The sequence below is a fragment of the Zootoca vivipara genome, chromosome 4 (assembly GCF_963506605.1).
Source record: "Zootoca vivipara chromosome 4, rZooViv1.1, whole genome shotgun sequence".
NCBI classification, from domain to species: domain Eukaryota; kingdom Metazoa; phylum Chordata; class Lepidosauria; order Squamata; family Lacertidae; genus Zootoca; species Zootoca vivipara.
Genome location: NC_083279.1, coordinates 97,456,663 through 97,483,318, shown reverse-complemented (window position 1 = coordinate 97,483,318; position 26,656 = coordinate 97,456,663). Strand labels below are relative to the sequence as shown.

Sequence of the window (26,656 nt, the reverse complement as noted above, 5' to 3'; positions counted from 1 at the left end):
AATTGTAGAAAGATTTTGACAGACTTTTCTGAGCCCTTGGGGTCAAAAGAAAATAATTTAAAACAACTCTTGTTGAGACATTTCATTCTGAATCTGCTACATAGAGCCAGACAGAGGATGGTGTAAAAGGTAAAAGGACCCCTGACCATTAGGTCCAGTCATGACCGACTCTGGGGTTGCACGCTCATCTCGCATTATTGGCCGAGGGAGCCAGCGTATAGTTTCCAGGTCATGTGGCCAGCATGACAAAGCCACTTCTGGCGAACCAGAGCAGCACACGGAAACGCCGTTTACCTTCCTATTTATCTACTTGCACTTTGATGTGCTTTTGAACTGCTAGGTTGGCAGGAGCTGGGACCAAGCAACGGGAGCTCACCCCGCCACAGGGATTCGAACCACTGACCTTCTGATCAGCAAGCCCTAGGCTCAGTGGCTATGCCCATGGTCCTGTCCTGTATTTTCCCAGAACAAAGGTGACAACACAACTTCACAGCCACCCAGTGCCTGGGGCTGGTGAGAAAGAAACAGAGAGAGACAGAGAAAGAGAGAGAGAAAGATAGATAGATCTATGAGAGAATGACTGGCCTGTTGTATCTTCACAGCAACCCTGCGAGGTAGTGTCTTGGGCTGCTGAGAAATAGAAACAGAAAGGGAGAGAAATATATATATACAGCTGGCCCGCTTTATTTTCACAGCAACCCTGCGAGGTAGTCCCTTGGGCTGCTAAGAAAAAAAATAGAAATAGAAAACGGACATAGACATGGAAATAGATAAATAGATAAATATGACTGGCCCATTTTGTCTTCACAGCACGCCTGTGAAGTAGTCCCTTGGGTTGCTGATAAAGAAATAGAAATATAGATAGATAAGATAGATATGGCTGGCCCGTTTAATTTCCACAGCACCCCTGCGAGGTAGTCCCTTGGGCTGCTGAGAGAGAGAGAGAGAGAGAGAGAGAGAGAGAGAGAGAGCAGCATCTCTGCCTGATCCCCAATCTCCCCCCCCCCCGCCAGCCATCTTCACAGCTGAGTGGGGATTGGGGGCAGGCACCCTGAGCCCGACCCCCTCTCACCTGTCCGGGGTCACCTGTCCAGGTGTGAGGCAGCATTGGGGGTGGGGAAGCCATAGAGGCCAAAGACCTCCAAGGGCTAGAAAGGCGGGGACAGAGAGAGAAAGAGGTGGGGGGGGGAGGTTTGTTTTCATTCTCTACCACGCTTTACCTGGCCTTTGCCCCGCAGCAGTCAGGCTACTCCGCCCCCTCCGGAGCAAGACCACCCCCCACCACCCGCTCGCCTTCTTTCCCTTCCCCCTTTACGAGGAGGCCCCGATTCCCATGTCCTCGCCCGGCCACGCGGTTGCCACAGTAACGAGGAAGCCGGAAGCCGGGGGGGAACTACGCCTCCCAGAATGCCACGCGGGGCGGCAGCAAAGGAGAATCCGAGCCATTGTCGCGCAGGGCACGCCTTCCCAGAATTCCACAGTCCATTTTTTTTTTAAAAAAAGGGGGGAAACACCCTAATGCGCACGCGCGCACGCGCCGGCCTATCTCCCTGCACGACCTCCGCCGCGTTCGGAAACTACCAATCCCGCCGTCCCTTGCGCGCCCCGTTCCTCCCGCTCCCGGCCAATCAGCGGCGAACAGGTCGCTAAGCAGGGAAGAGGAGGCAAGATGGCGGCGAAAGGCGGCGGCGCTGGAGGAGGAGGTGGCGGCGGCGCTAACAAAAACGGGATATTGGACAAGGTAGCCCTGGCTTAGCGGGCAGGGGTCGTTCGGCTTCGAGGGACCTGCGAGGGAAGGGAGGAAAAAACAAAACCCAAACCCCACATTTTCCTGGACGAAGGCAGTGGCGGGGAGTTCCGTAGGCTAAGTCTCCATCCATCCATCCATCCCCAGAGGAGCCACAAGGCAGCTGCTTTCCCCCTCCCCCAATTCCCGGTTCTTCACGCCCTTAGCGCGCGGAACTAGCTGCCACAAGGGTTAGAGGCGGCCAGCAATTCGGGTGGCTGTGGAGGAGGAGGAGGAGGAGGAGGAGGCGCGGCTGCTGCGATGCCACGAGGGTCATCTAGTCCAGCTCCCTGCAATGCAGGGATCTTTCGCCCAACGTGGGGCTCGAGCCCGCGACCCTGGGAGCCACAGCCTTGTGCTCTACCCACTGAGCTCTCGTGTCACTGCTATCATGTCAAGATGCTGGGCGGGGGGGTTACGGGGTGTCCCTTTGGCCTGACCCAGCTGCAGGGCTCTTCTTGATGTTGTTGGTGGCCACCAGCTGCATTGGCTGTTCATGGAGGGGGAGGCTTTTCATGCCAGGCTATGCTCCCCCCCCCCCGCAGCATTTCTTTGCAGAATTTAAGGAGGTTATTGACAAACTGGAAGGTGTGCAAGGAAGGGCGGCCGAGATGATCAGGGGTCTGGAAACTACGCCTGATGAGGAACGGTTGAAGGAGCTTGGGGTGTTTAGCCTGGGAAAGGGGAGACCGAGAAGAGATGTGATGATAGTTGTCGTCAAATATATGAAGGGATGTCACGTGAAAGATGAAGCAAGCTTGTCTTCTCCAGCTCTGGAGGGTAGGACTCGAACCCATGGCTTCAGCTGACAAGAAAGGTGAATCCTGACTAAACATCAGGAACAACTTTCTGATGGTGAGAGCTGTCAGTATCACCTACACCAGGCATCCCCAAACTTCGGCCCTCCAGATGTTTTGGACTACAATTCCCATCTTCCCCGACCACTGGTCCTGTTAGCTAGGGATCATGGGAGTTGTAGGCCAAAATATCTGGAGGGCCGCAGTTTGGGGATGCCTGACCTACACTGATTGGCAGCTGCTCTCCAGGGTTGCGGGCAGGGGACTCGCACAGCCCTAGACTTCCAGAGTCTTGAACAATTCTGAATTGTTGCCCTCCTGTGTGGGATTATATCATATTATCCATAGGAAGGCTTGCTTTCTGTCTCTCGTGTTGGAAAGGGATGGATTCAGGATTCCCTTTGAACCTTGGGCAGTTGAAACCCTCCTGCTGTCTCAAGAAGGATGATGTGTACTTTAAGAGGGGTGATGTGTCTCTCTTTTAGGTTGTAGCGAGGAACAGGAAACAACCTGCAGAAATGGAAGGGGGAAGGAAGTTCATGGCATGGCTTAGCCTCAGACCGCTAGGCCACATTAGCTCTTAGGCAGGGCTCCATTCAGTCATACTCATAGGAATTGAGGGATGTGACTAACTTAGATCTATTCATTACAGCAGGTAAAACTTAGTTTGATACAGCCTAGGGTAATTGTTGAAGCTTATGCATCTTTTCAAAAGCCTGGCTTGATTCCTGCTACAATATGCCACAAGCATATGTATCTTAACAACTGTTTACAGTGGTACCTCGGTTTAAGTACACAATTGGTTCTGGAAGTCTGTACTTAACCTGAAGCGTACTTAACCTGAAGTGAACTTTCCCATTGAAAGTAATGGAAAGTGGATTAATCCGTTCCAGACGGGTCCGCGGAGTACTCAACCTGAAGCGTACTTAACCCAAAGTATGAGTGTAATTGGTTCTGGAAGTCTGTACTTAACCTAAAGCGTACTTAACCTGAAGTGAACTTTCCCATTGAAAGTAATGGAAAGTGAATTAATCCGTTCCAGATGGGTCTGTGGCGTTCGTAAACCGAAAATCCGTAAACCGAGGTGTTCATAAACTGAGGTATGACTGTATAGCCAAATGTGCGGGGGATTTTTTTGTTTGAACATACAAAATGGATCATTTAACCCATTCTATATGCATGGGGAGAGGGACTTTCACTCTTTGCTCTACCACAGTCCTGCTCCAATCTTCTTTTTGCGGTGTGCGTGTGTGTGGCATGGTCCCAACCTGGTCTGCTCACAAGCAAACACCGTGTAGCATAAAATGAAGCGTGCCAGGGCTGAAGACATCAACACGAGGGCCTAGGACCCTTGTATTTACGGAACCGCCTCTCCTGGTATGTCCCGCAGAGGACCCTAAGGTCTGTGAATAACAGCCTAAAGGTCCCAGGCACTAAAGAAGCCAGATTATCCTCCACCAGGGCCAGGGCCTTTTCAGTGATGGCACCGACCTGGTGGAATGCTCTATCCCAGGCATCCCCAAACTGCGGCCCTCCAGATGTTTTGGCCTACAACTCCCATGATCCCTAGCTAACAGGACCAGTGGCCGGGGAAGATGGGAATTGTAGTCCAAAACATCTGGAGGGCCGAAGTTTGGGGATGCCTGCTCTATCCCATGAGACTAGGGCCCTGCGGGACTTGCTCTCCTTCTGCAGGGCCAGTAGGGCAGAGCTATTCAATTTAGCCTGATCCTCCATTCCCTTTTCCCTTCCCTTTTTCTATGAAGAAACCTTTCTGGGTCCCCACATCTAAATACCTCCCTGGTCTCCTTGCTGGCCATAGCAGGACTAACTTGCTCAGTTAGCCCTGGCGATGCTACATTTATGTTGTATTTTATGTTGTTTTAAAGCTGTTTTTAAGTCTTTTTTAATCAATGTTTTATATTTGTTGTTAGCAGCCCTGAGCCCGGTTTCTGGACCGGGAAGGGCGGGGTATAAATAAAATTTTATTTTTATTATTTATTATTTCTTTGGCCCTGAGATGCTTGAGCCTGGGTTCTTGGGAAGGACCTGTGATCGGCCTGCCCCTGAGCTATGGCTCCTCCTGTTGTAATGGTCAGTGTTGTAGAGGTCCCCCTGACGTGAGGTCAACCCCTGACTGCAGGGGAAACTATTATGGATGAGCCCAAGGGCTTGCATTAGTCATGGCTAACTTAAGCCCATTGGTTTTAGTGTGTCTCCCCTCGAGTATGCCCTGGTTGGATGTTATCCAGTGTATTTATCGTCACGTTTAATTGCAGGCAGAGGAGCCAGTGTGGTGTAGTGGTTAAGAGCGGTGGACTCGTAATCTGGGGAACCGGGTTTGTGTCTCCGCTCCTCCACATGCAGCTGCTGGGCTAGTCACACTTCACCTTGGGCCAGTCACACTTCTCTGAAGTCTCTCAGCCTCACTCACCTCACAGAGTGTTTGTTGTGGGGGAGGAAGGGAAAGGAGAATGTTAGCCGCTTTGAGACTCCTTCGGGTTGTGATAAGGCGGGATATCAAATCCAAACTCTTCTTCTTCTTCTTTGGCAAGCTGCACCTGGTGTTCCTCTCTGCAGCACAACTTATTCCGTCGCTGCCAGCGTTGCACATTTCAGGTGCACTGCGCTGAAAACATTCACTTGGCCCCAAATTGGAAATGGTCTGGGAGCCATCAACTAGGCGCTGCTGTAGACATATAGAAGAGCTGATTATAAACTTAACAGACGCACAAGATGACCATCCGCTTTCACCTGTGATAACTCTTGCTTGTGTTTTTGTTCCTTTACCTCGCAGTGGAAGATTGATGATAAACCTGTCAAAGTGGACAAGTGGGATGGTTCGGCCGTGAAGAACTCGTTGGATGATTCCGCCAAAAAGGTAGCATTTCCCCTCCCTTGCGGAATAGCCGGGTATTTCCTTCATGGTTTTGCAGGCTTCATTTTCTACCTGCTAGCCACCTCAGCAGGGACCCAGGTGGTGCTGTGGTTAAACCACAGAGCCTAGAGCTTGCTGATCAGAAGGTCGGCGGTTCAAATCCCTGTGACGGGGTGAGCTCCCGTTGTTCGGTCCCAGCTCCTGCCAACCTAGCAGTTCGAAAGCACGTCGAAATGCAAGTAGATAAATAGGAACCGCTACAGCGGGAAGGTAAACGGCGTTTCCGTGTGCTGCTCTGGTTTGCCAGAAGCGGCTTTGTCATGCTGGCCACATGACCTGGAAGCTATACGCCGGCTCCCTCGGCCAATCATGCGAGATGAGCGCGCAACCCCAGAGTCGGTCACGACTGGACCTAATGGTCAGGGGTCCCTTTACCTTTACCTAGCCACCTCAGCAGTCGGTTGGGGAATACTTTGCTAAATTACTGTTATCTGATCCTATGAGTCCTCGAGCTCTTCTAAGTTGCCCTCCCAACAGCCTCCACCATGACTTCAAGCAGCCAGTTCCCTTTTATAAGGCACTTCTACCCCGGTATGTCGCCATCCTCCGAGCCTACCTTGGAGAAGAGCTGCAGCTGAGGGGGGTCTTCAGAACAGAAGGTCTAGGTCAAGTTTGCTCTTTCCCTTGTTCAATGGGCTTGTTTTCCATCCCTCTAGGTTCTGTTGGAAAAGTACAAGTACGTGGAGAACTTCTGCCTGATAGATGGCCGCCTTGTTATCTGCACAATCTCTTGCCTCTTCGCCATCGTGGCTTTAATATGGGATTACCTTCACCCCTTCCCCGAATCCAAGCCAGTTCTTGCTGTCTGTGTTGTATCATATCCTTTTTTGGGGCAGGGGCTTCAGACTCCACCAAGCGTTCATTTCCCCTTCATGGCTTGGTTGCCGAAATCAGAACTAGCATGCACTTGAGGGGGGTGTCTTGTCAAAGCTGCCCCCCCAACCACTTGCACAAGATGATAAGTGCAATTGTGGAGAGACCTGTGCATTGGGGGGGGGTAGCTCAGTTGGTAGAGCATTAGAGTCTTAATCTCAGGGTTGTGGGTTCGAGCCCCACGTTGGGCAAAGATTCCTGCATTGCAAACGGTTGAACTACAGTTGCAATCAAAATTATTCAACTTCTCTCGCAAATTGGGTTTATTATCAAAAAATTACAGGCTCTCAGCTGTTTGCAATGGGCAAATCAAACAAAAGCAATTGAAATAGCTCGACACAATGGATGCTTCAAGCCGTTTCCCCGGATTCAGCTGAAAATGCAACTTATACAGTGGTACCTCGGTTTAAGAACAGCCCTGTTTATGAATGATTCGGTTTACGAATGATTCGGTTTACGAATGATTCGGTTTAGGAACTCCACAAAACTGGAAGTAGTGTCCCGGTTTGCGAACTTTACCTCGGTCTAAGAATGGAATCCGAACGGTGGAAGGGCACTGGTGGCGGGAGGCCTCATTAGGGAAAGCGCGCCTCGGTTTAAGAACGGCTTCGGTTTAAGAACGGACTTCCAGAACGGATTACGTTCGTAAACCGAGGTACCACTGTACGTTGATATTCACTAGAATGTCAAACGCAATGGCATGTAAAGCAAACAACAATGAAATACATTTTTAAAAAAATGTCCAATAGCACCTTAGAGACCAACTAAGTTTGTTCTTGGTATGAGCTTTCGTGTGCATGCACACTTCTTTTTTATATATTTCTACTGCACCAGACCAACACAGCTAGCTACCTACCTGAATGAATTCCTCAAGACAATTCAATAAAGTCCTAGTAATACATAGCATTGCCAAGATACTTCCTAATCACATGGACTCTTACTCCAGAACCCTGTCCACACAAGAGGAAAGGCCACACTGCTGGGAAAACCCCTTTCTGATTTCTTGCAATTTTGTATAGGATTGCAGAGTTGGAAGGGATCCAGGGGGTCATCTAGTCCAACCCCCACCCCCATGCAGGCACCCTCCCATCCAGTTTGAAACCATACTGGACCATTGCTTAGCTTTGCAAATGCGCTGGCAGTTTTATTGCTGCCAAGTGGGCTTGAGCCCGATGGCATTCCTCGTTTGCAAAATCGTCCGATCCGGGCGACGGGGCTTTTAATAGGGCAATAATTCTCTAGAGAACAGACCGACTCCTTTGCCACTCTTGTCGCCGCGTGCTCCCGTCTCCAGCCACCGACTCTTTTCCTTAATGTTGCCCCACGTATTTTGTTATGATGGGGATTCTGACCATCTATACCTCGTATAAGGAGAAGAGCATCTTCCTGGTAGCACATAGGAAAGATCCAGCTGGAATGGATCCCGATGACATCTGGCAGCTTTCCTCGAGTCTGAAAAGGTACCAGCCCTCCATCGGGCCTCTTCTCTGCCCTCCCACCCCTGGGAGAACCTTACAACGATGTTCAGGGCTTTTGAGTATTCTCTCCCATTTCTGTATTTGTACCCTGCAGAGAGGGACCCAGGTGGCGCTGTGGGTTAAACCACAGAGTCTAGGGCTTGCTGATCAGAAGGTCGGTGGTTCGAATCCCTGCGACGGGGTGAGCTCCCGTTGCTCGGTCCCAGCTCCTGCCCACCTAGCAGTTCGAAAGCACATCAAAAAGTGCAAGTAGATAAATAGGGACCGCTCCGGCGGGAAGGTAAACGGCGTTTCCGTGCGCTGCTCTGGTTCGCCAGAAGCAGCTTTGTCAAGCTGGCCACATGACCCGGAAGCTGTCTGCAGACAAACGCCGGCTCCCTCGGCCTATAGAGCGAGATGAGCGCCGCAACCCCAGAGACGGACACGACTGGACCTGATGGTCAGGAGCCCCTTTACCTTTACCTTTTACCCTGCAGCTGTAGGGGCTGGTTTCGGCTATCATATTTGGCGCCCTGAGAATCTCGGCGGTCATTTGTTTCTGGAGGAAACACAAGTTTCTAGCCCTGAACGTTGCGCATGTAGCTCAGAGGCAGAGCACCTGTCTTGCAATCTCTGCTTACATGCCTGGCATCTCCAAGCAGGGCTCGCACGGACCCGTCTGAAACACTAGGGAGCTGCTGCCTGTCAGTGTAGACAGTACTGAGCCAGATGGACCCAGTAGTTGTTGACACTGTGTTCCAGCATTATCTGAAATGGCATAAGCCAGCGGCGGGCAGTTGAGCAGCGTTTCCAAGGTGTAGGACAGGGCCCCCCAAACTATGGCCCGGGGGCCAGATGCGGCCCACGCAAGCCAATTGTGCAGCCCCCGCCAACGCCCGCTCTTACTGGTGCGCCACGGTGCGGTTGCCCATCTCCGGGTCGGCACGGGGCCAGAAATACCTTGTGCGCACGCACGGGCCGTAGGGCAGGGGAACGCACTCCCATACACATGCGCACAAGCTATTTCCGGTGCGCGTGCATATGGGAGCACGTTCCCCTGCCTTCCGACCCACCGCGCGATCGGCGCCGGAGGAACCGGCCCGAAGCCGTGTAAGTTTGGGGACCCCTGGTGTAGGAGGTGAGGTTCCTGAGATTTGCATATTTCCTTGGTGACCAGAATAAATTGGGCCCAGTAACCAAATGTGGCGCAGCTCTAGCTAATTCACAGAGTTCGCTCAGGTCACAAATTTTGCTCCTCGGTGCAGAAGCAACATCTCCCCCATAGAGCATGCACAGTTGTGCCTTGTCATACTCAGTTCCCCATTTCTGTCCTCTTCCTGTTTGCCAGCTGTACCACCTCATTTATATAGCATATTATTACGCCTATCTGGCTGGGTTTCCCCAGATGCTCTGGGCGGCTCCAGCAGAATATTAAAAACACGATAAAACATCAAATGTTAAAAACTTTCCAAACAGGGCTGCATTCTGATGTCTTCTGAAAGTCAGGTAGTTATTTATCTCTTTGACATCTGATGGGAGGGCGTTCCACAGGACGGGCGCCACCACCGAGAAGGCCCTCTGCCTGGTTTCTTTAACTTCACTTCTCACAGGGAGGGAACCGCCAGAAGGCCCTCGGAGCTGGACTTCAGTGTCCGGGCTGAATGATTGGGGGTGGGGTGGAGATGCTCCTTCAGGTATACTGGGCCGAGTCCTTTTAGGGCTTTATATTTATTAAATTTATGTATAGCCCTTCATCAGAAGATCTTGGGGCGGTTCACAGAATAAAATGCAGGATAATAAGTTAATAAGTAAAACAAAACAATAACTCCCACTTCCCACAGACCCGTTTATAAGACTGTAGAATATGAATCCACCCAAGGCCTGGTTGAAGAGGAACATTTTTGCTTGGTGGTACCTTGGTTCTCAAACAGAATGCGTTCCGGGAGTCCGTTCAACCGTCCCAGAACCGTTTGAAAAGTAAAGCACGGCTTCCAATTGGCTGCGGCAGCGTCCTGCAGCCAATCAGAAGCCGTGCCGGACGTTTGGCTTCCGAAAATTGTTTGAAAACCAAGACACTCACTTGGAGGTTTTGATCGTTCGGGAGCCAAGGTGTTCAGCTTCCAAGATGCGACTGTATATAGAAGAGCACTCCACAAATGGGGAGCCACTGCAGAAAAGGCCCCGTTCCTGTGTTGCCACAGGAGGAGACACACAAAGAAGGGTTTCGTGATGACAGTTTATATGAGGAGAGGCGGTCCGTGAGGTATTGCGCTTGTAAGACCTTAAAGGAACCTCAACTTGAGCGAGTGGTTGCTGAACAACTCCAGACACGCCTGGAAGAAGCGGTCCATTTGGATCCCTTCCATTCGGGATTCAGGCCTCACCATGGGACTGAAACTGCCTTGGTCGCGCTGGTTGATGATCTCCGGCGGGCTAGGGACAAAGGTGAGAGTTGTTTCCTGGTTCTGCTGGATCTCTCAGCGACTTTTGACACCATCGACCATAACATCCTTCTGGACCGTCTAGAGGGGTGGGAGCTGGGGGCACTGTCATACAGTGGTTCCGCTCCTTCCTCCTGGGCCGCGTTCAGAAAGTGGTGGTGGGGGATGAGTGTTCGGACCCCTGGGCTCTCGCTTGTGTGGTGCCTCAGGGTTCTGTCCTCTCCCCCATGCTTTTTAACATCTATATGCAGCCGCTGGGAGAGATCATCAGGGGGTTGGGGCTGGGTGTTCATCAGTATGCGGATGATACGCAGCTCTACCTCTCTTTCAAATCAGAGCCAGTGAAGGCGGTGAAGGTCCTGTGTGAGTGCCTGGAGGCGGTTGGAGGATGGATAGCGGCTAACAGATTGAGGTTGAATCCTGACAAGACAGAAGTACTGTTTGTGGGGAACAGGAGGCGGGCAGGTGTGGAGGACTCCCTGGTCCTGAATGGGGTAACTGCCCCTGAAGGACCAGGTGCGCAGCCTGGGAGTCATTTTGGACTCACAGCTGTCCATGGAGGTGCAGGTCAATTCTGTGTCCAGGGCAGCTGTCTGGTACGCTCCATCTGGTACGCAGGCTGAGACCTTACCAGAGTGGTGCATGCTCGCCAGAGTGGTGCATGCTCTGGTTATCTCCCGCTTGGACTACTGCAATGCGCTCTACGTGGGGCTACCTTTGAAGGTGACCCGGAAACTACAATTAATCCAGAATGCGGCAGCTAGACTGGTGACTGGGAGCGGCCGCCGAGACCACATAACACCGGTCCTGAAATACCTACATTGGCTCCCAGTACGTTTCCGAGCACAGTTCAAAGTGTTGGTGCTGACCTTTAAAGCCCTGAATGGCCTCGGTCCCGTATACCTGAAGGAGCGTCTCCACCCCCATCGTTCTGCCCGGACACTGAGATCCAGTACAGAGGGCCTTCTGGCGGTTCCCTCGTTGCGAGAAGCCAAGTTGCAGGGAACCAGGCAGAGGGCCTTCTCGGTGGTGGCGCCCGCCCTGTGGAACGCCCTCCCATCAGGTGTCAAAGAAAAAAACAGCTGCCAGATTTTTAGAAGACATCTGAAGGCAGTCCTGTTTAGGGAGGCTTTTAAAGTTTAATAGATTATTTTATTTCATTTTTCTGTTGTAAGTCGCCCCGAGTGGCTGGGGAAACCCAGCCAGATGGGCGGGGTATAAAGAAATTATTATTATTATTATTATTATTATTATTATTATTATTATTATTATTAGCCATGCTGCGGAAAGCTTGTTCACCACGGTGCTAAATTAGAGGCAGGAGTCTCATCTAGGGAAAGCTGCATACAGAAAAATCCCTTCCACATACAGAGATAGGATTTGCTCTCAGGCTAATTTTCTATGGGGACAGTGGGAATTGCTTGTGGAAAATCGTGTTTGCCTCCTCCCCATGCCCCTGGGGTGGTTCAGCCCTCCCCAATGAGAGTCGGGCTGAACTATCACAACTTATTGAGGGCTAGTAGCTAGGGTAGCTATGCCCTTTTTTAAAGTGTTGGGGAGGAGAGGGGTGTTATTGGGTTTTTAATTTTTAGTGTGTATTTTGTGGGGGTGGGGTTTATATTGTGGTTTTATGTTGTAACCACCCTGAGACCTGGAGGCACAGTTTAATAAATAATAGTAATAGCAATAATACCAGTTTCTGGAAATCACAGGAGGGGGAGGGTGTTGCTCTTGTGCTGGACTCAATAAGCAGTGCAGGGCATCTAGTGAGATTCCGATCTCTTTAAGCAGAATTAATAATAATGATAGTGATCATTTATACCCCGCCCGTCTGGCTGGGTTTCCCCAGCCACTCTGGGTGGCCTCCAACAAAATATTAAAAATACAATAAAACAGCAAAACTATTAGGTTCAGCACTATATTGCAGCTGCAACCATGACTAAAATGGCTTAACCTCCAGCTCTCCATCACCAGCTCTCTCTGCTCCTTCAACCATCTCTCTAGGTTTGACGACAAATACACCCTGAAGATGACATTCATCAGCGGCAGAACCAGGCAGCAGAGGGAGGCGGAATTCACAATGTCCATCGCCAAATTCTTCGACTGCAACGGCACCTTAGTCATGGAAGCTTTTGAGCCAGAAGTCTCCAAGCTTCACGACAGCCTGCTCACAGAGAAGAAAATTAAGTAGGCTCCGTCCGGCGTCCACCTTCCCCGCTGGGCTCATGCTGAGTTTAAGCCAATAAAGCAAAATAGCAACGAATGTTAGCCTCTGTTTTTGTCCTGAGACCCACCCTCTCTCTCTCTCTCTCTCTCTCTCTCTCTCTCTCTCTCTCTCTCTCTCTCTCCTCTTTCTTCCTTTCTCTGTCTCTCTCCAGAGGAGGAAGAAAAGATTTTAAATTTCATTTCGGACAAACCAAACAGATGCAAAATCCAGCCAGGATTTGCTTTGCCTTGCTTTGAGAACATCTTCAACCTGCTCCATCAGGTCCCTTTGTTACTATGAAGATGGACTTGCTAAGGACTCCCAGAAGGGGGGAAGGTTGCATAACCCTCTGTAGAATTATTTTTATTTTAGCTGGCAAGTGCTTTAGGAGGCAGCCCTGCACCATGCAGCAGCCTTTATCACAAAAGCTATGCTGAATTAATTTTTGTGCTGGCTGCGAAAGGATTCTTAGTTTTTATGTTAGGGATTCAAGACAGGACTTGCCTTATTAAGCCAGTGTTGACCATTTGCAAGCAAGGTTTGATTTTTTTATATATATTTATCAATCAGGCGGAAGGAAAATGATTTTTTTTAAAAAAAGAAAAAGAAAACCTTTTATTGGATGGGGGAGAGACCTGGGAAGGAAGCTGAGTAAATCTGCCAGGGTATATTTCAGGACAAAGGCAACTGGTGGAGTTTTTAGAAGACAACAACAAGGAGGGGTTTAAAATCCATTCCATCTGTTTTTTGTCCTATCTGGTGCATTTTATTCATGCTGAAAAATCTCTTCCTTCTATCCCTTCTATGAACAACCATTTTCTAAAATGATTTTTTTTCTCCAATAAAAGGAACAAATTTATGTCAAAACAGTGTGAAAGTGTTACTGGGGTTGGGAGCGGAATCAAAGCAGTCCTGCTGTCTCTCTCGCAAATGTAACGGATTGTGTGACAACACACATACAGTGGTACCTCGGTTTATGAACACAATTGGTTCCGGAATTCTGTTCATAAACTGAAGCGTTCATAAACTGAAGCGAACTTTCCCATTGAAAGTAATGGAAAGTGGATTAATCCGTTCCAGACGGGTCCGCGGAGTACTCAACCTGAAGCGTACTTAACCCAAAGCATGGGTGTAATTGGTTCCGGAAGTCTGTTCATAAACTGAAGCGTTCATAAACTGAAGCAAACTTTCCCATTGAAAGTAATGGAAAGTGAATTAATCCGTTCCAGATGGGTCTGTGGCGTTCGTAAACCGAAAATCCGTAAACCGAGGTGTTCATAAACCGAGGTTCCACTGTATAGATAACAGGTATACATAACACAAACGTACACCAGCAGCCAAATTCGGAAACTTTTTAAAAAATATGTATTTCTGAGGTTTGATGGCTCATAACAGCAGTCTTTTAAAAGAGTAATACCATAAGATTATATATCATTAGAAAAATAATATACAGTAATGCAACAAACAAGGCAGTGACGTCAGGAAGAAGCTGAATTAATTTTAGTTTAGAAGCTGCCTTCTACTGAGTCAAGGGCCTTCTGCATGCAAGCAGATGTTCTGCCACTGAGCTCCATTTCTTCCCCCAGCCAATGCTTTTGATCTGCAGCCTTCTGGTAAAGAAGTGTGGTGTAGTGGTTAAGAGCAGTAGACTCGTAATCTGGGGAACCGGGTTCGCGTCTCCGCTCCTCCACATGCAGCTGCTGGGTGACTTTGGGCTAGTCACACTTCTCTAAAGTCTCTCAGCCCCACCCACCTCACAGAGTGTTTGTTATGGGGGAGGAAGGGAAAGGAGAATGTTTGCCGCTTTGAGACTCCTTTGGGTAGTGATAAAGCGGGATATCAAATCCAAACTCCTCCTCTTCTTCACTGCCATCATTTTATCTGTATCCCACCTTTCCGCCCACAAAAAAATCAAAGCGACTTACAACCAAAAAACAGCGATAGGGTACATCTCAAAATCGATCTCGAGACCAATTTCGTCACGGGAATAACAAAACAACAATATGACAGCAAATAGGGTATGGTCACATCTTATGGAATCAGAGAATTTTAGAGTTGGAAAGGGACCTCAAGGGGCATCTAGTCCAACACCCTGCATTGCAGGAAGATTTTATGCACATTTAGCCTGAACAGTTTGAACCGTACGCGGTTGAAGGCAGGCTGGTTGAAATTGCGCATGTGGGTGCCTCTGTGTTCATGGATGGGGGGGCTGATGAGGGTCGGGTGCCTTCATGCAACAGCTAGACTGGTGACTGGGAGTGGCCACCGAGACCATACAACACCGGTCCTGAAAGACCTACATTGGCGCTCAGTACATTTCCGAGCACAATTCAGAGTGTTGGTGCTGACCTTGAAAGCCCTAAATGGCCTCGGCCCAGTAGACCTGAAGGAGCGTCTCCACCCCCATCGTTCAGCCCGGACACTGAGGTCCAGCTTCGTGGGCCTTCTGGCGGTTCCCTCACTGCGAGAAGTGAGGTTGTCAGGAACCAGGCAGAGGGCCTTCTCAGTGGTGGCGCCCACCCTGTGAAACGCCCTCCCACCAGCATAGCTATCAAGTTATCCCCTTTTTTAAAGGGAAATTCCCTTACGCTGAATAGGCTTCCTCACAAGAAAAGGGAAAACTTGACAGCTATGCCCACCAGATGCCTAGGAAATAAACAACTACCAGACTTTTAGAAGACATCTGAAGGCAGCCCTGTTTAAGGATGCTGTTAATGTTTGTTGTTTTATCATGTTTTTAATATTCTGTTGGGTGGCGCCCATAGCTGCCAAGTATCCCGTATCCGCCGGGAAAACCCCTTTTTTCTTACCGTTTCCCGGCGGTCTCCCGTTTGGTGGAAAATCCCGGTATTGTCCCTTAAATTGGCTTCTGCCCGGCGGCCATTTTTCTGGTGCCGCTTTGCCCTTCTATGGGCACCAGAAAATGGCGCCGGCGGCGCCGGAAGTCGCTTCCGCGCATGACCGGAAGTTGCGTGACGCGACTTCCAGTGGCGCTTCGCCCTTCTATGGGCATCAGAAAATGGCGCCGCCAGAGCCGGAAGTCGCTTTTACGTGTTTCCGGTCATGCGCGGAAGCGACCTCCGGCGCCGCCATTTTCTGATGCCCATAGAAGGGCGAAGCGCCACCGGAAGTTGCGTCACGCAACTTCCGGTCATGCGCGCGCTGCCGATCCCAGATCTTTACGACCCGGACTTGGCAGCTATGGTGGCGCCCAAAGTGGCTGGGGAAACCCAGCCAGATGGGCGGGGTATAAGTAATAAATTATTATTATTATTAAATTATTATAGTAAGTATAGGAGGTCTTCCTCACCTGCGGAGGTTGGTGAGGTTGACAAAGACGTTGGCATGGAAGAGGCGGTTGTCCCAAGAGCAAGACTTCCAGAGCTGGGAACCTCGGGGAGCTCTCACTGGCAAGGGAAACATACAGGGACTTTGGCTGCCCCACATCACTCAGGGAAAGGCAAAAGGGGAGAGAAGGGTGCAGTGTAAGAAAGGAAAGAGGAAGCCAATTTGGTGCCCTCGAGATGCTGCTGAACTACAACTCCCATCATCCCCCAGCTAGCATATCCTGTGGTTGGAGGCGATGAGAATCGTAGCCTAACAACAACCGGAACACACCATGTTGGCTTTCCCTGATCTACAGGTTCCACAAACAGCCCTGTTTAGGGAAGTTTTTAATGTTTGATCTTTTATTGCGTTTTTAATAACCTGTTGGAAGCCGCCCAGAACAGCTGGGGAGGCCTGGCCAGATGTGCGAGGCATAAGTAACAAATATTATTATTATTATTATTATTATTATTATTATTATTATTATTATTATACGGTCCTTGGTATCCCAAATCTGTTAGTGAGGCAGAGTTTCATTATTTCAGTCAAACCGGTTTCTAGATGATTTATACTTCTCACCTGCTGCCCCGCCCTGCAGGTGTTGGTTCTGGGGTGGTGGCTCATCGCCCCAAGATGAGGATACAAAGCTCCTATTGATGAGATGAGGGCAGAAGGAAGGGAACACCTGTCTAGGTAAAACACATCCTTCCTTCTTGGGTGTGTCTTTGAAGGAAAGGTAAGGTGGGCGGGGTTGTGGAGCTAGTGAGTGGGACTAAAGCGGGAGGGGAGGGGCTTCCAACCTGGAGGATTGTGCAATCTGTCTCTACCCCTTTATACATACATACACATACACGCGCGCACACACACACACACACACACGCACACACATATACCGTGTTTCTCCAAAAATAAGACACCGTCTTATATGGCTTATTTTTGGGGTATGGCTTATATTCCTTGAATGCTTAAAAATCCTGCTATGGCTTATTTTATGGCTTCGTCTTATTTTCGGAGAAACAGGGTGTGTGTGTATATATATATATATATATGTGTGTGTGTGTGTGTGTGTGTGTGTGTGTATACCCTCCACAGTCACTTACGGACCCATTGTTAAAATCTTGTTTATGGAGGACAATCTTACTTGGCTATGAGTGATCACCGAAGAAGAAGAAGAAGAAGAAGAAGAAGAAGAAGAAGAAGAAGAAGAAGAAGAAGAAGAAGAAGAAGAAGAAGAAGGAGAAGAAGAAGAAGAAGTTGAAGTTCTATCTATCTATCTATCTATCATCTATCTATCTATAAATTTTCCATTTAATATTATACATTCACATCATCATTATCCACTTTACCACTTTGACACTTTAGAGCAGGCACCCCCAAACTTCGGCCCTCCAGATGTTTTGGACTACAATTCCCATCATCCTTGACCACTGGTCCTGTTAGCTAGGGATCATGGGAGTTGTAGGCCAAAACATCTGGAGAGCCGCAGTTTGGGGATGCCTGCTTTAGAGCCTATCAACCTCCTTCCCTCCCGCCTCATGGTTTTCAAAATTAACCTTTATATCACTGCAGTTTGCACGTTTTCCAATTCTAATTACGCTCATTACATAATAATGGCTCAAAATTTAAATAATGATAGAAAGATAGAAAAATTTCTCATTACAAGTCTTCAGACAACCGTGCTAGTGATGTTAATTGCTTACAATAACCTTTCAATATTGTATAAATTTAATCCAGTTACAGGTAGGTAGCCGTGTTGGTCTGACGTAGTCAAAAACAAAAACAAAAACAAAATCCTTCCAGTAGCACCTTAGAGACCAACTAAGTTTGTCATAGGTATGAGAAAGCTCATACCTATGACAAACTTAGTTGGTCTCTAAGGTGCTACTTTTTATTTTTTTAAAAACAAACAAATTTAATCCAGTACTTGATCTTGCTGGTTTCGGATTTTTCCTGCCACCTTCGCCAGTTCTGAAATGTCCACCATCCTCATCTGCCACTCTTCTTTCATTGGTACTTCTTCTTGTTTCCATTTTTGGGTTAAAGAATTCTTGCTGCTGTTGTTGCGTACATGAACAGCCTTTTTATCTTCCCTTGGTATCTCTTCAGCCATTATACAGTACCCAGTAAAAAGGCTCCTGGTCTTTTAACAAAAGTATTTTTAAACATTTTCTTTAGCTCACTACAGAATCACAGAATCACAGAGTTGGAAGAGACCACAAGGGCCATCCAGTCCAACCCCCTGCCAAGCAGGAAACATCATCAAAGCATTCCTGACAGATGGCTGTCAAGCCTCCGCTTAAAGACCTCCAAAGAAGGAGACTCCACCACACTCCTTGGTAGCAAATTCCACTGTCAAACAGCTCTTACTGTCAGGAAGTTCTTCCTAATGTTCAGGTGGAATCGTCTTTCTTGTAGTTTGAATCCATTGCTCCGTGTCCGCTTCTCTGGAGCAGCAGAAAACAACCTTTCTCCCTCCTCCATATGACATCCTTTTTTATATTTGAACATGGCTATCATATCACTCCTTAACCTTCTCTTCTCCAGGCTAAACATACCCAGCTCCCTAAGCCGTTCCTCATAAGGCACCGTTTCCAGGCCTTTGACCATTTTGGTTGCCCTCCTCTGGATACGTTCCACCTTGTCAGTATCCTTCTTGAACTGTGGTGCCTAGAACTGGACACAGTACTCCAGGTGAGGTCTGACCAGAGCGGAATACAGTGGTACTATTACTTCCCTTGATCTAGATGCTATCCTCCTATTGATGCAGCCCAGAATTGCATTGGATTTTTTAGCTGCTGCATCACACTGTTGACTCATGTCAAGTTTGTGGTCTACCAAGACTCCTAGATCCTTTTCACATGTACTGCTCTCAAGCCAGGTGTCACCCATCCTGTATTTGTGCCTTTCATTTTTTTTGCCCAAGTGTAGTACTTTACATTTCTCCCTGTTAATATTCATCTTGCTTGCTTTGGCCCAGTTGTCTAATCTGTTAAGGTCATTTTGAAGTGTGATCCTGTCCTCTGGGGTATTAGCCACCCCTCCCAATTTGGTGTCATCTGCAAACTTGCTCAGGATGCCCTCAAGCCCATCATCCAAGTCATTGATAAAGATGTTGTACCATTTCCCAGAAAGCCAAGTCCACCACATGTGGCAGATTAGAAGATACCTTCCCTTTCTTTACATTTCCAGCACTCATTAGTTCTTGTCCTCTCTGCCTCTTTCCATCCCCTCCCACACCTGCTTTGCTCAATTCACACAATTCACACACCTGCTTTGCTCAATTCCTGACGCAACGACTGGGGCTTGGCAGGTGCTGCAGAGAGGAGGCGGGTGGAAGGAGAAAAAGCTCCTTCTGCTCTGGTTTCTGGGGTGGAGAGGCTCAGCTGCTCCCTCCCTGCCATCATTTGTGGGGTTGATCCTGCCCACGAAGAGCTCCCTCTCCCACTGATCTCGGAGGAGCTTGCTGCCTGGTGAGTGATGGAGATGAATGAAGGATGGAGGGGAGGAAAACCGAATTGGGCGGCTACCCCGAATTCTTCCCCCATTATTCTCACCCTTTCTGCGAGGAAAGGAACTCTTTCTCTTCCCACCACCCGCTCGCAACCACAGCATCCCAAGCATGTAGGGGGAAGGGGGTCGTTTCAGGGCGCGCTTTTAAAACTGCATTTTGCAGGCGAGGTGGGTGGAGAAGGAGAGAGAGAGAGAAAGAAAGAAAGAAAGATGCGGGGAGCTGGAGGAAGAGTTAGGGAAGGAGGCAGACTGCAGGTGTGCATACCCACAATTATTTCTTCATCCCAGAGAGAGAGAGAGAGAGAGAGAGAGAGAGAGAGAGAGAGAGAGAGAGAGAGAGACCGTGCTGTGAAAGGATGCCAAGACCTTTGTTGATTTATTTAGGTAAAGAGCGTGGATTCGTGCTTTTCAGACTATAGCTTTTCACAGGACAGGCCCACGTGTTCATAACCCCCACTGGTGGGGTTTATTTAGTTTTTTATTATTTCTCTCTCTCAAAAAAGAATGTTCTAACCTACCCTGAATACTGCTTTCTGCCGGAGGGGCAATTATAGATAATCATAGGATTCTAGAGTTGGATGGCTTCTTTCTTTCTTTCTTTCTTTCTTTCTTTCTTTCTTTCTTTCTTTCTTTCTTTCTTTCTTTCTTTCTTTCTTTCTTTGTTTTAAATGTTTTCAGAGCAAAAAGAATGGCATGCCCAGTGCATAAAACTAGGGGGATAAAGAGCCCCAGTCAAAAATCCCATTTAGAGAATATACCTCTTCAGCATCTTCAGAAGGAAATGGTTTTCGCACTTGTTGTTGTTTGTTGTTTAGTCCGACTCTTTGTGACCCCATGGACCAGAGCACGCCAGGCACTCCTGTCTTCCACTGCTTCCCGCAGTTTGGTCAAACTCATGTTCGTAGCTTCGAGAACACTGTCCAACCATCTCGTCCTCTGTCGTCCCCTTCTCCTAGTGCCCTCCATCTTTCCCAACATCAGGGTCTTTTCCAGGGAGTCTTCTCTTCTCATGAGGTGGCCAAGGTATTGGAGCCTCGGCTTCAGGATCTGTCCTTCCAGTGAGCACTCAGGGCTGATTTCCTTCAGAATGGAGAGGTTTGATCTTCTAGCAGTCCATGGGACTCTCAAGAGTCTCCTCCAGCACCATAATTCAAAAGCATCAATTCTTCGGCAATCAGCCTTCTTTATGGTCCAGCTCTCACTTCCATACATCACTACTGGGAAAACCATAGCTTTAACTAGACGGACCTTTGTCGGCAAGGTGATGTCTCTGCTTTTTAAGATGCTGTCTAGGTTTGTCATTGCTTTTCTCCCAAGAAGCAGGCGTCTTTTAATTTCGTGACTGCTGTCACAATCTGCAGTGATCAAGGTTATCGCACTGCACACCCTCAAATCTGAGATGCTTTGCAGTACTCCTCTAACAACAGCAGAGCCCCCTCCTCCCAAGTCCCAGGGCATCCTTAGCAGCACTTCCTATGTAGTCCATTAAGCTGCAATTGATTCTTCTCCCCCCTTTCTGTGTGTGTTGCAAACAGTCCCATTAAACAATCTCCCCTCTTAGCCCCCCTCCCCCAAATGCAGGGAACCAGCATGCTCTTAAAGATCAACCGGCTGTCCAGTTCCCTGGTCCACCAAGTTTCGTATATGTAGCGCCCCCCCCCCCTGCACCCACCCCTGGGACCAGTTTCCACACTGCAACTGTTTTAAATGTATTTCTTTATATTAAATATACAAGGAGTTGTAGCTCCTTGCCGGATCTGGATACGACGTCAAAAAAGTGCTAGCACTTTGATTAAGCTACAAAGGCGAGGAATGAGATCGGCTTTACCATCTATATACCTCTCAAATCTTCACACACTTGACAATAAAATGGATGATCTGCACCTTATTAATCAAGAAAACTCAAGGAAACTACGATATGCTAAAGACGAGGGAGATTATAGTGGCAAAACAAACCTATGATTCAGACTCAGTTCTCAAACATGTCTTGGCTACTCTTCGGAAGAGTTTACAGAACATTTCTGAATATAAGAGAACATCTTCTTTTACTGAATATAAGAGAACATATTCTCAGGGCCATCTCAAGCAGGTTGGACGCCCTGGCGCTGTGGCGCGTCGATCGCTGCCAAGCAGGAAACACCATCAAAGTATTCCTGACAAATGGCTGTCAAGCCTCTGCTTAAAGACCTCCAAAGAAGGAGACTCCACCACACTCCTTGGCAGCAAATTCCACTGTCGAACAGCTCTTACTGTCAGGAAGTTCTTCCTAATGTTTAGCTGGAATCTTCTTTCTTGGAGTTTTAATCCATTGCTCCGTGTCCGCTTCTCTGGAGCAGCAGAAAACAACCTTTCTCCCTCCTCTATATGACATCCTTTTATATATTTGAACATGGCTATCATATCACCCCTTAACCTTCTCTTCTCCAGGCTCAACATGCCCAGCTCCCTAAGCCGTTCCTCATAAGTCATCGTTTTCCAGGCCTTTGACCATTTTGGTTGCCCTCCTCTCTGGACACGTTCCAGAAATGACCCAACTAAAGCCCACAAACCCAATTGCAAGCAAATGCGCATGAAGCTTTCGTTGAGAACAAAGAGAAATGGCAGCAAGACGGGCGTCTCGATGGGCCTGCCAAACCAGAAAGATTTTTATCAGACGCTTAAAAGAAGGTTAGTGAGAACACCTGACTAACTTCGAGAGCCAGGCAGAGAATGTGTGTGTCAGGGACAATCCAGACTGGTTTTAATTACGTGAAAACCTAAAAAGAGCCTGTTGGCCAATGGTTCATCCGGTCCATCCAATTTGTCAGGCAGATGCCTTCAGGAAACCCACAAGCAGGATCCGAGCACAAGAACACGCCATCCCTCCTGCTTCGGATCCTGGAGACACAGCATTTGCCGCTGTGGACAGAAGCCGTTCAGAGCCTTCTCCTCTTCGAATTTGTCTAATTCTCGGCTATCCAAGTTTGTGGCCATCGCTGACTTCCTGCGGAAGGGAGTTCTTTGGAAATATGTGCTGTGTGAGGAATTAACTTTCCTTTATGACCACAGTTAATTTATTAAGGAGACTACTGCCTTGTAGTGCTTTACACTTAAGATAATTAAAAACACTTCTTAAGTGTTTTTAACTTACACTCTTAATCCTGCCAAGCTAGCATTTCGAAAGCACACCAGCGGAAAACTAGATAAATAGGTACCGCTGCGGTGGGAAGGTAAACGGCGTTTCCATGCGCTCTGGTTTCCATCACGGTGTCCAGTTGCACCAGAAGCGGTTTAGTCCGGCTGGCCACATGACCTGGAAAGCAGTCGGCGAACAAACGCCGGCTCCCTCGGCCTGAAAGCGAGATGAGCGCCGCAACCCCAGAGTCGCCTTTGACTGGACTTAACCGTCCAGGGGTCCTTTACCTGCTTTGCACTCTTAAGTGGAAGTTTACACTCTTAAGTGTAAATTAAGAGAATAAATTTAAAAGATAATTTCAACGCAAATGTGTTTAAAACAAGATAAAGATCTGTCCTTTATCTTCCAACATTCAGGATCATTGGGTGCCTATGTGAGAGGGAGAACAACTTTTTCTCTTATCCCCTTTCTCAATGCCAGGCATAACTTTATAAGTGTCGTCTCTTCCTTGCCTTTTCTCTAAACTGCAAAGTCCAAATGCTTGCCACCTTTCCTCATACGGGAGTCTCTCCATCTCCTTGGTTATTTTGGTTGCCATTTTCTGAACTGTACACAGTATTCCAAATATGGTCACACCCAAGATTTGTATTATGATATTGGCCGTTTCATTTTCAATTTCTTTCCCAATGATCCCTAGCCTTTTCTGCAGCTGCCATAGATGGGGTGAATGACATCATTGAGATATTGCCAAGGTCTTGTTCCTGGTACATTACCACTAGTTGGGATGCGGGTCGCGCTGTGGCCTAAACCACTGAGTCTCTTGGGGCTTGTTGGTCAGAAGGTCGGTGGGTCAGAAGGTCGGTGCTCTGTCCCTGCTCCTGCCATCTTAGCAGTTCGAAAGCACACCAGTGCAAGTAGATAAATAGGTAAGGTAAACAGTGATTCTGTGCGCTCTGGCTTCCATCATGGTGATCCGTTGCACCAGAAGCAGTTTAATCCTGCTGGCCACATGACCCAGAAAGCTGTCTGTGGACAAACACCGGCTCCCTCAGCCTGAAAGCGAGATGGGCGCCGCAACCCCATAGTCGCCTTTGACTGGACTTAACCGTCCAGGGGTCCTTTACCTATATCTACACCTACCAATAGTTCAGACATCATGATTGCATATGTAGAAATAAGATTTTTAAATCTTTTTGCCCCAACATGCATTGCTTTACGCTTGTTTATGTTGAATTGTGTTTGCAATTTTACCCCCCATTCACGGAGTGTGGAGAAGGTCCTATTGGAGCTCTTCACAATCTTTTTTTTGGTTCAGCACCGTCAATTTAGTATCATCAGCAAACATGGCCACCTCACTGCTCACTCCTATCCCTAGATAAATTATGAACAAATTAAAAAGCACAAGTCCAAAGCAAACAAGATGAATTTTAACAGGGAGAAATGTAAAGTACTACACTTGGGCAAAAAAAAAATGAAAGACACAAATACAGGATGGGTGACACCTGGCTTGAGAGCAGTACATGTGAAAAGGATCTAGGAGTCTTGGTAGACCACAAACTTGACATGAGTCAACAGTGTGATGCAGCAGCTAAAAAGGCCAATGCAATTCTGGGCTGCATCAATAGGAGTATAGCATCTAGATCAAGGGAAGTAATAGTACCACTGTGTTCCGCTCTGGTCAGACCTCCAACTCTTCCAACTCTAGGATTCTGTGATTCTAAGTCCCAATACCGATTCTCGGGGACTCCACTTTCTACCTCTCGCCATTGGAAAAACTGTCTGTTCCTCTGTCTGTTCTCTCTTTTTCTACCATGCTCAGGAAACATGGCCCAAGTTGGTTCAGGGAAGACGGTTCTTTTCCACCAGAGAGACCCAAAAGGTCTCACCTACCGCATCCCAGCTCTGCTCTACCTGCCGTCCGAGTCCACTTTCCTGGCATTTGCTGAGGAGCGCTCAACGCCCAGAGATGAAAATGCCAAGTTCCTGGTGATGAGACGAGGGCGGAAGGAAGGAATGTCTGTCCAGGTAACACCAAGAGCAGAAAGTGTAACCGAGCTATATTTCATTCCATAATTCTCTTCTTTCTTCCTATATACATAAAATGTAAGGCTGTCATCACGCAGCAGTTCATGTGGCCACCAATATGTGACCAAGTCAACTCCAGTGTGAAAATAGGGTGGCAGGTGGCCCAGGTGAGCTGTTGAATTGTGCTCTGTGAAGTTCCTGGTGACAAGGTGAGAGCAGAAGGAAGGAACCTCTGTTCCAGGTAACACCAGGTGCAGGAAATGTAACTGTGCTTTTCCTGATTTTTCATTCTGTGTAGCATTTGAGTTGGGTTCCAGCAACAAAAGTATTGCCAGGAAAGAGTGGCACTTGGCTTGGTACTGAGCACCCAAGGAAGTCTCTTGAAATCATTGTGGACAGCTTATCTGACTCCTTTCAATCTGAAATGTTAGTTGACCTGGCAATGATGTTTGTTTTAAATATTGTTTTAAATGGCAAATTTAACAGAGAATAAATGAATAAATGTATATAAATAATAGTACCAATATTAGTACCAATAATCATTTGAACCGTGGTCCATTTCAGAATTCCAGAAAATTCCAGAATGGCTTCACTGGTAAACACCTCTTGCTTAAATACTACGGCACTTTGCCAGCTCACATACCTGTGTCATGAAAATGGATTCTGTTTCCTCTGCCTCCGGGAACTCCCCACTGCCGCTAAACATCTCGCCCTCACACGTCATGATTTGCAATATATTGCCAGGTCACAAATTATGAAACCAAAATCATGATGTGGACTGGAAACCGGTTTTTGAGGGTTTTTCTCCCAGCCCTAACACACATCATGATTCATGATGTGTTGTCAGGACAAAAGCTATTAAACCAATATCACGAGATAGACTTCAAACCGGTTTTGGATGATATATGGATATATCACCCAGCCCTAGTGAGAGAACCACCGGCTAACTACTCCATCTTTCTTCCTTTCTAGTGGGGCCCTCAGGAGTCTCTGATGGAAGCCACGTTGCCCAGCCACCGCACCATGAACCCTTGCCCCGTGTTCGAGAGGAAGAGCGGACGAGTTTTCCTGTTCTTCATCTGCGTGGAGACCCACGTCACGGAACGGCACCAGATCATCACAGGGAGGAACGCCGCTCGGCTCTGCTACGTGATCAGCCAAGATGGCGGCCGCACCTGGAGCCAGACGACCGACCTGACGGAGCAGGTGATCGGCAAACATTTGAGGAAATGGGCCACCTTTGCGGTTGGGCCTGGTCACGGCCTGCAGCTGAGTTCCGGGCGCCTGGTGATCCCGGCTTACGCCTACTACATCCACAAGCGATGTTTCGGGCATGCGCTCAACTGCTGGACCAAACCTCATTCCTTCGCGTTCTACAGCGATGACGGCGGGCAGAGTTGGGCCCGAGGACAGCTGCTCATGCACCTGCGCACATCCGAGTGCCAAGTTGCGGAGCTGACCCGCCGGGACGATAGCCAAGTGCTGTACTGCAACGCCCGCAGCCCCGACCGGTTCCGGGCCGAGGCCTTCAGCACAGACGGCGGAGAACACTTTGAGGAAGGGTACCTCTCCGAGGACTTGTGTGAGCCACCCGGTGGGTGCCAGGGCAGTGTGGTGAGCTTCTTCCCTCAGCCGGAGGGTAGCTCTCGTTTCTCTTCGGCCTCGCTCAGCAGCGCCAAGTCCTGGCTGGTGTACTCTCACCCCACAAACTGTCACAAGCGCTTGGATTTGGGCATCCGCCTGAACACGTCCCCGTTGGAAAAAGACTCTTGGCACCCTCCCTGGCTGCTGTACAAAGGTCCCTGTAGCTACTCGGACCTGGCTGTGTGCCAAGAAGCGGGGAACACACTGGTGTTTGGGTGCTTGTTTGAGTGCGGGGTGCACCATCCCATTGAAGAAATCGCCTTCCAGCTCTTCACCAGTGCCGAGCTTTTGAGGAACGTGAGGGAAGGGTGATGTTGCGACAGGGGGGAGGCGGGTGGGGGGGACTCTCTGGTCCTGAATGGGGTAACTGTGCCCCTGAAGGACCAGATGCGCAGCCTGGGAGTCAGTTTGGATTCACAGCTGTCCATGGAGGCACAGGTTAATTCTGTGTCCAGGGCGGCTGTCTACCAGCTCCATCTGGTACGCAGGCTGAGACCCTACATGCCCGCGGACTTTCTCGCCAGAGTGGTGCATGCT

The 26,656-nt window shown here is 48.6% G+C and overlaps 3 protein-coding genes across 3 annotated transcripts in view; 2 read left to right on the top strand and 1 right to left on the bottom strand.

Annotated features, from left to right (window-relative positions):
• The window catches only part of XRRA1 (X-ray radiation resistance associated 1), a 40,837-nt gene extending 39,510 nt beyond the window's left edge, over positions 1 to 1,327 (bottom strand). The window contains exon 1 of the mRNA XM_035114746.2: positions 1,221 to 1,327. The gene's annotated coding sequence lies outside the window, so the exon portion shown is untranslated. The remainder of the gene's footprint in view (positions 1 to 1,220) is intronic.
• A 277-nt stretch (positions 1,328 to 1,604) lies between these two features.
• SPCS2 (signal peptidase complex subunit 2) lies at positions 1,605 to 12,555 on the top strand. The gene is made up of 5 exons (XM_035114749.2): positions 1,605 to 1,741; positions 5,381 to 5,464; positions 6,178 to 6,338; positions 7,720 to 7,854; positions 12,297 to 12,555. The coding sequence occupies exons 1-5, from the start codon at positions 1,670 to 1,672 to the stop codon at positions 12,481 to 12,483; spliced, it is 639 nt and encodes a 212-aa protein (XP_034970640.1). The 5' UTR covers positions 1,605 to 1,669; the 3' UTR covers positions 12,484 to 12,555.
• Positions 12,556 to 19,143: 6,588 nt separating this feature from the next.
• LOC118084788 (sialidase-3-like) lies at positions 19,144 to 26,434 on the top strand. Its single transcript, XM_060274046.1, has 3 exons — positions 19,144 to 19,295; positions 24,270 to 24,475; positions 25,448 to 26,434. Exons 2-3 carry the CDS (start codon positions 24,275 to 24,277, stop codon positions 26,429 to 26,431), a joined length of 1,185 nt encoding a protein of 394 aa, XP_060130029.1. The 5' UTR covers positions 19,144 to 19,295; positions 24,270 to 24,274; the 3' UTR covers positions 26,432 to 26,434.
• The last annotated feature ends 222 nt before the right edge of the window (positions 26,435 to 26,656 follow it).

What these genes read in the sequence shown, in the direction of transcription:
- LOC118084788 (XM_060274046.1), top strand. Translation starts at nt 24,275, where the DNA reads ATGGCCCAAGTTGGTTCAGGGAAGACGGTTCTTTTCCACCAGAGAGAC. An exon ending in AGGAAGGAATGTCTGTCCAG is followed by an intron (nt 24,476 to 25,447) that starts GTAACACCAAGA and finishes CTTCCTTTCTAG; the next exon opens with TGGGGCCCTCAGGAGTCTCT.
- SPCS2 (XM_035114749.2), top strand. Translation starts at nt 1,670, where the DNA reads ATGGCGGCGAAAGGCGGCGGCGCTGGAGGAGGAGGTGGCGGCGGCGCT. An exon ending in AAAACGGGATATTGGACAAG is followed by an intron (nt 1,742 to 5,380) that starts GTAGCCCTGGCT and finishes TTTACCTCGCAG; the next exon opens with TGGAAGATTGATGATAAACC. An exon ending in CTTGCTGTCTGTGTTGTATC is followed by an intron (nt 6,339 to 7,719) that starts ATATCCTTTTTT and finishes ATGTTGCCCCAC; the next exon opens with GTATTTTGTTATGATGGGGA.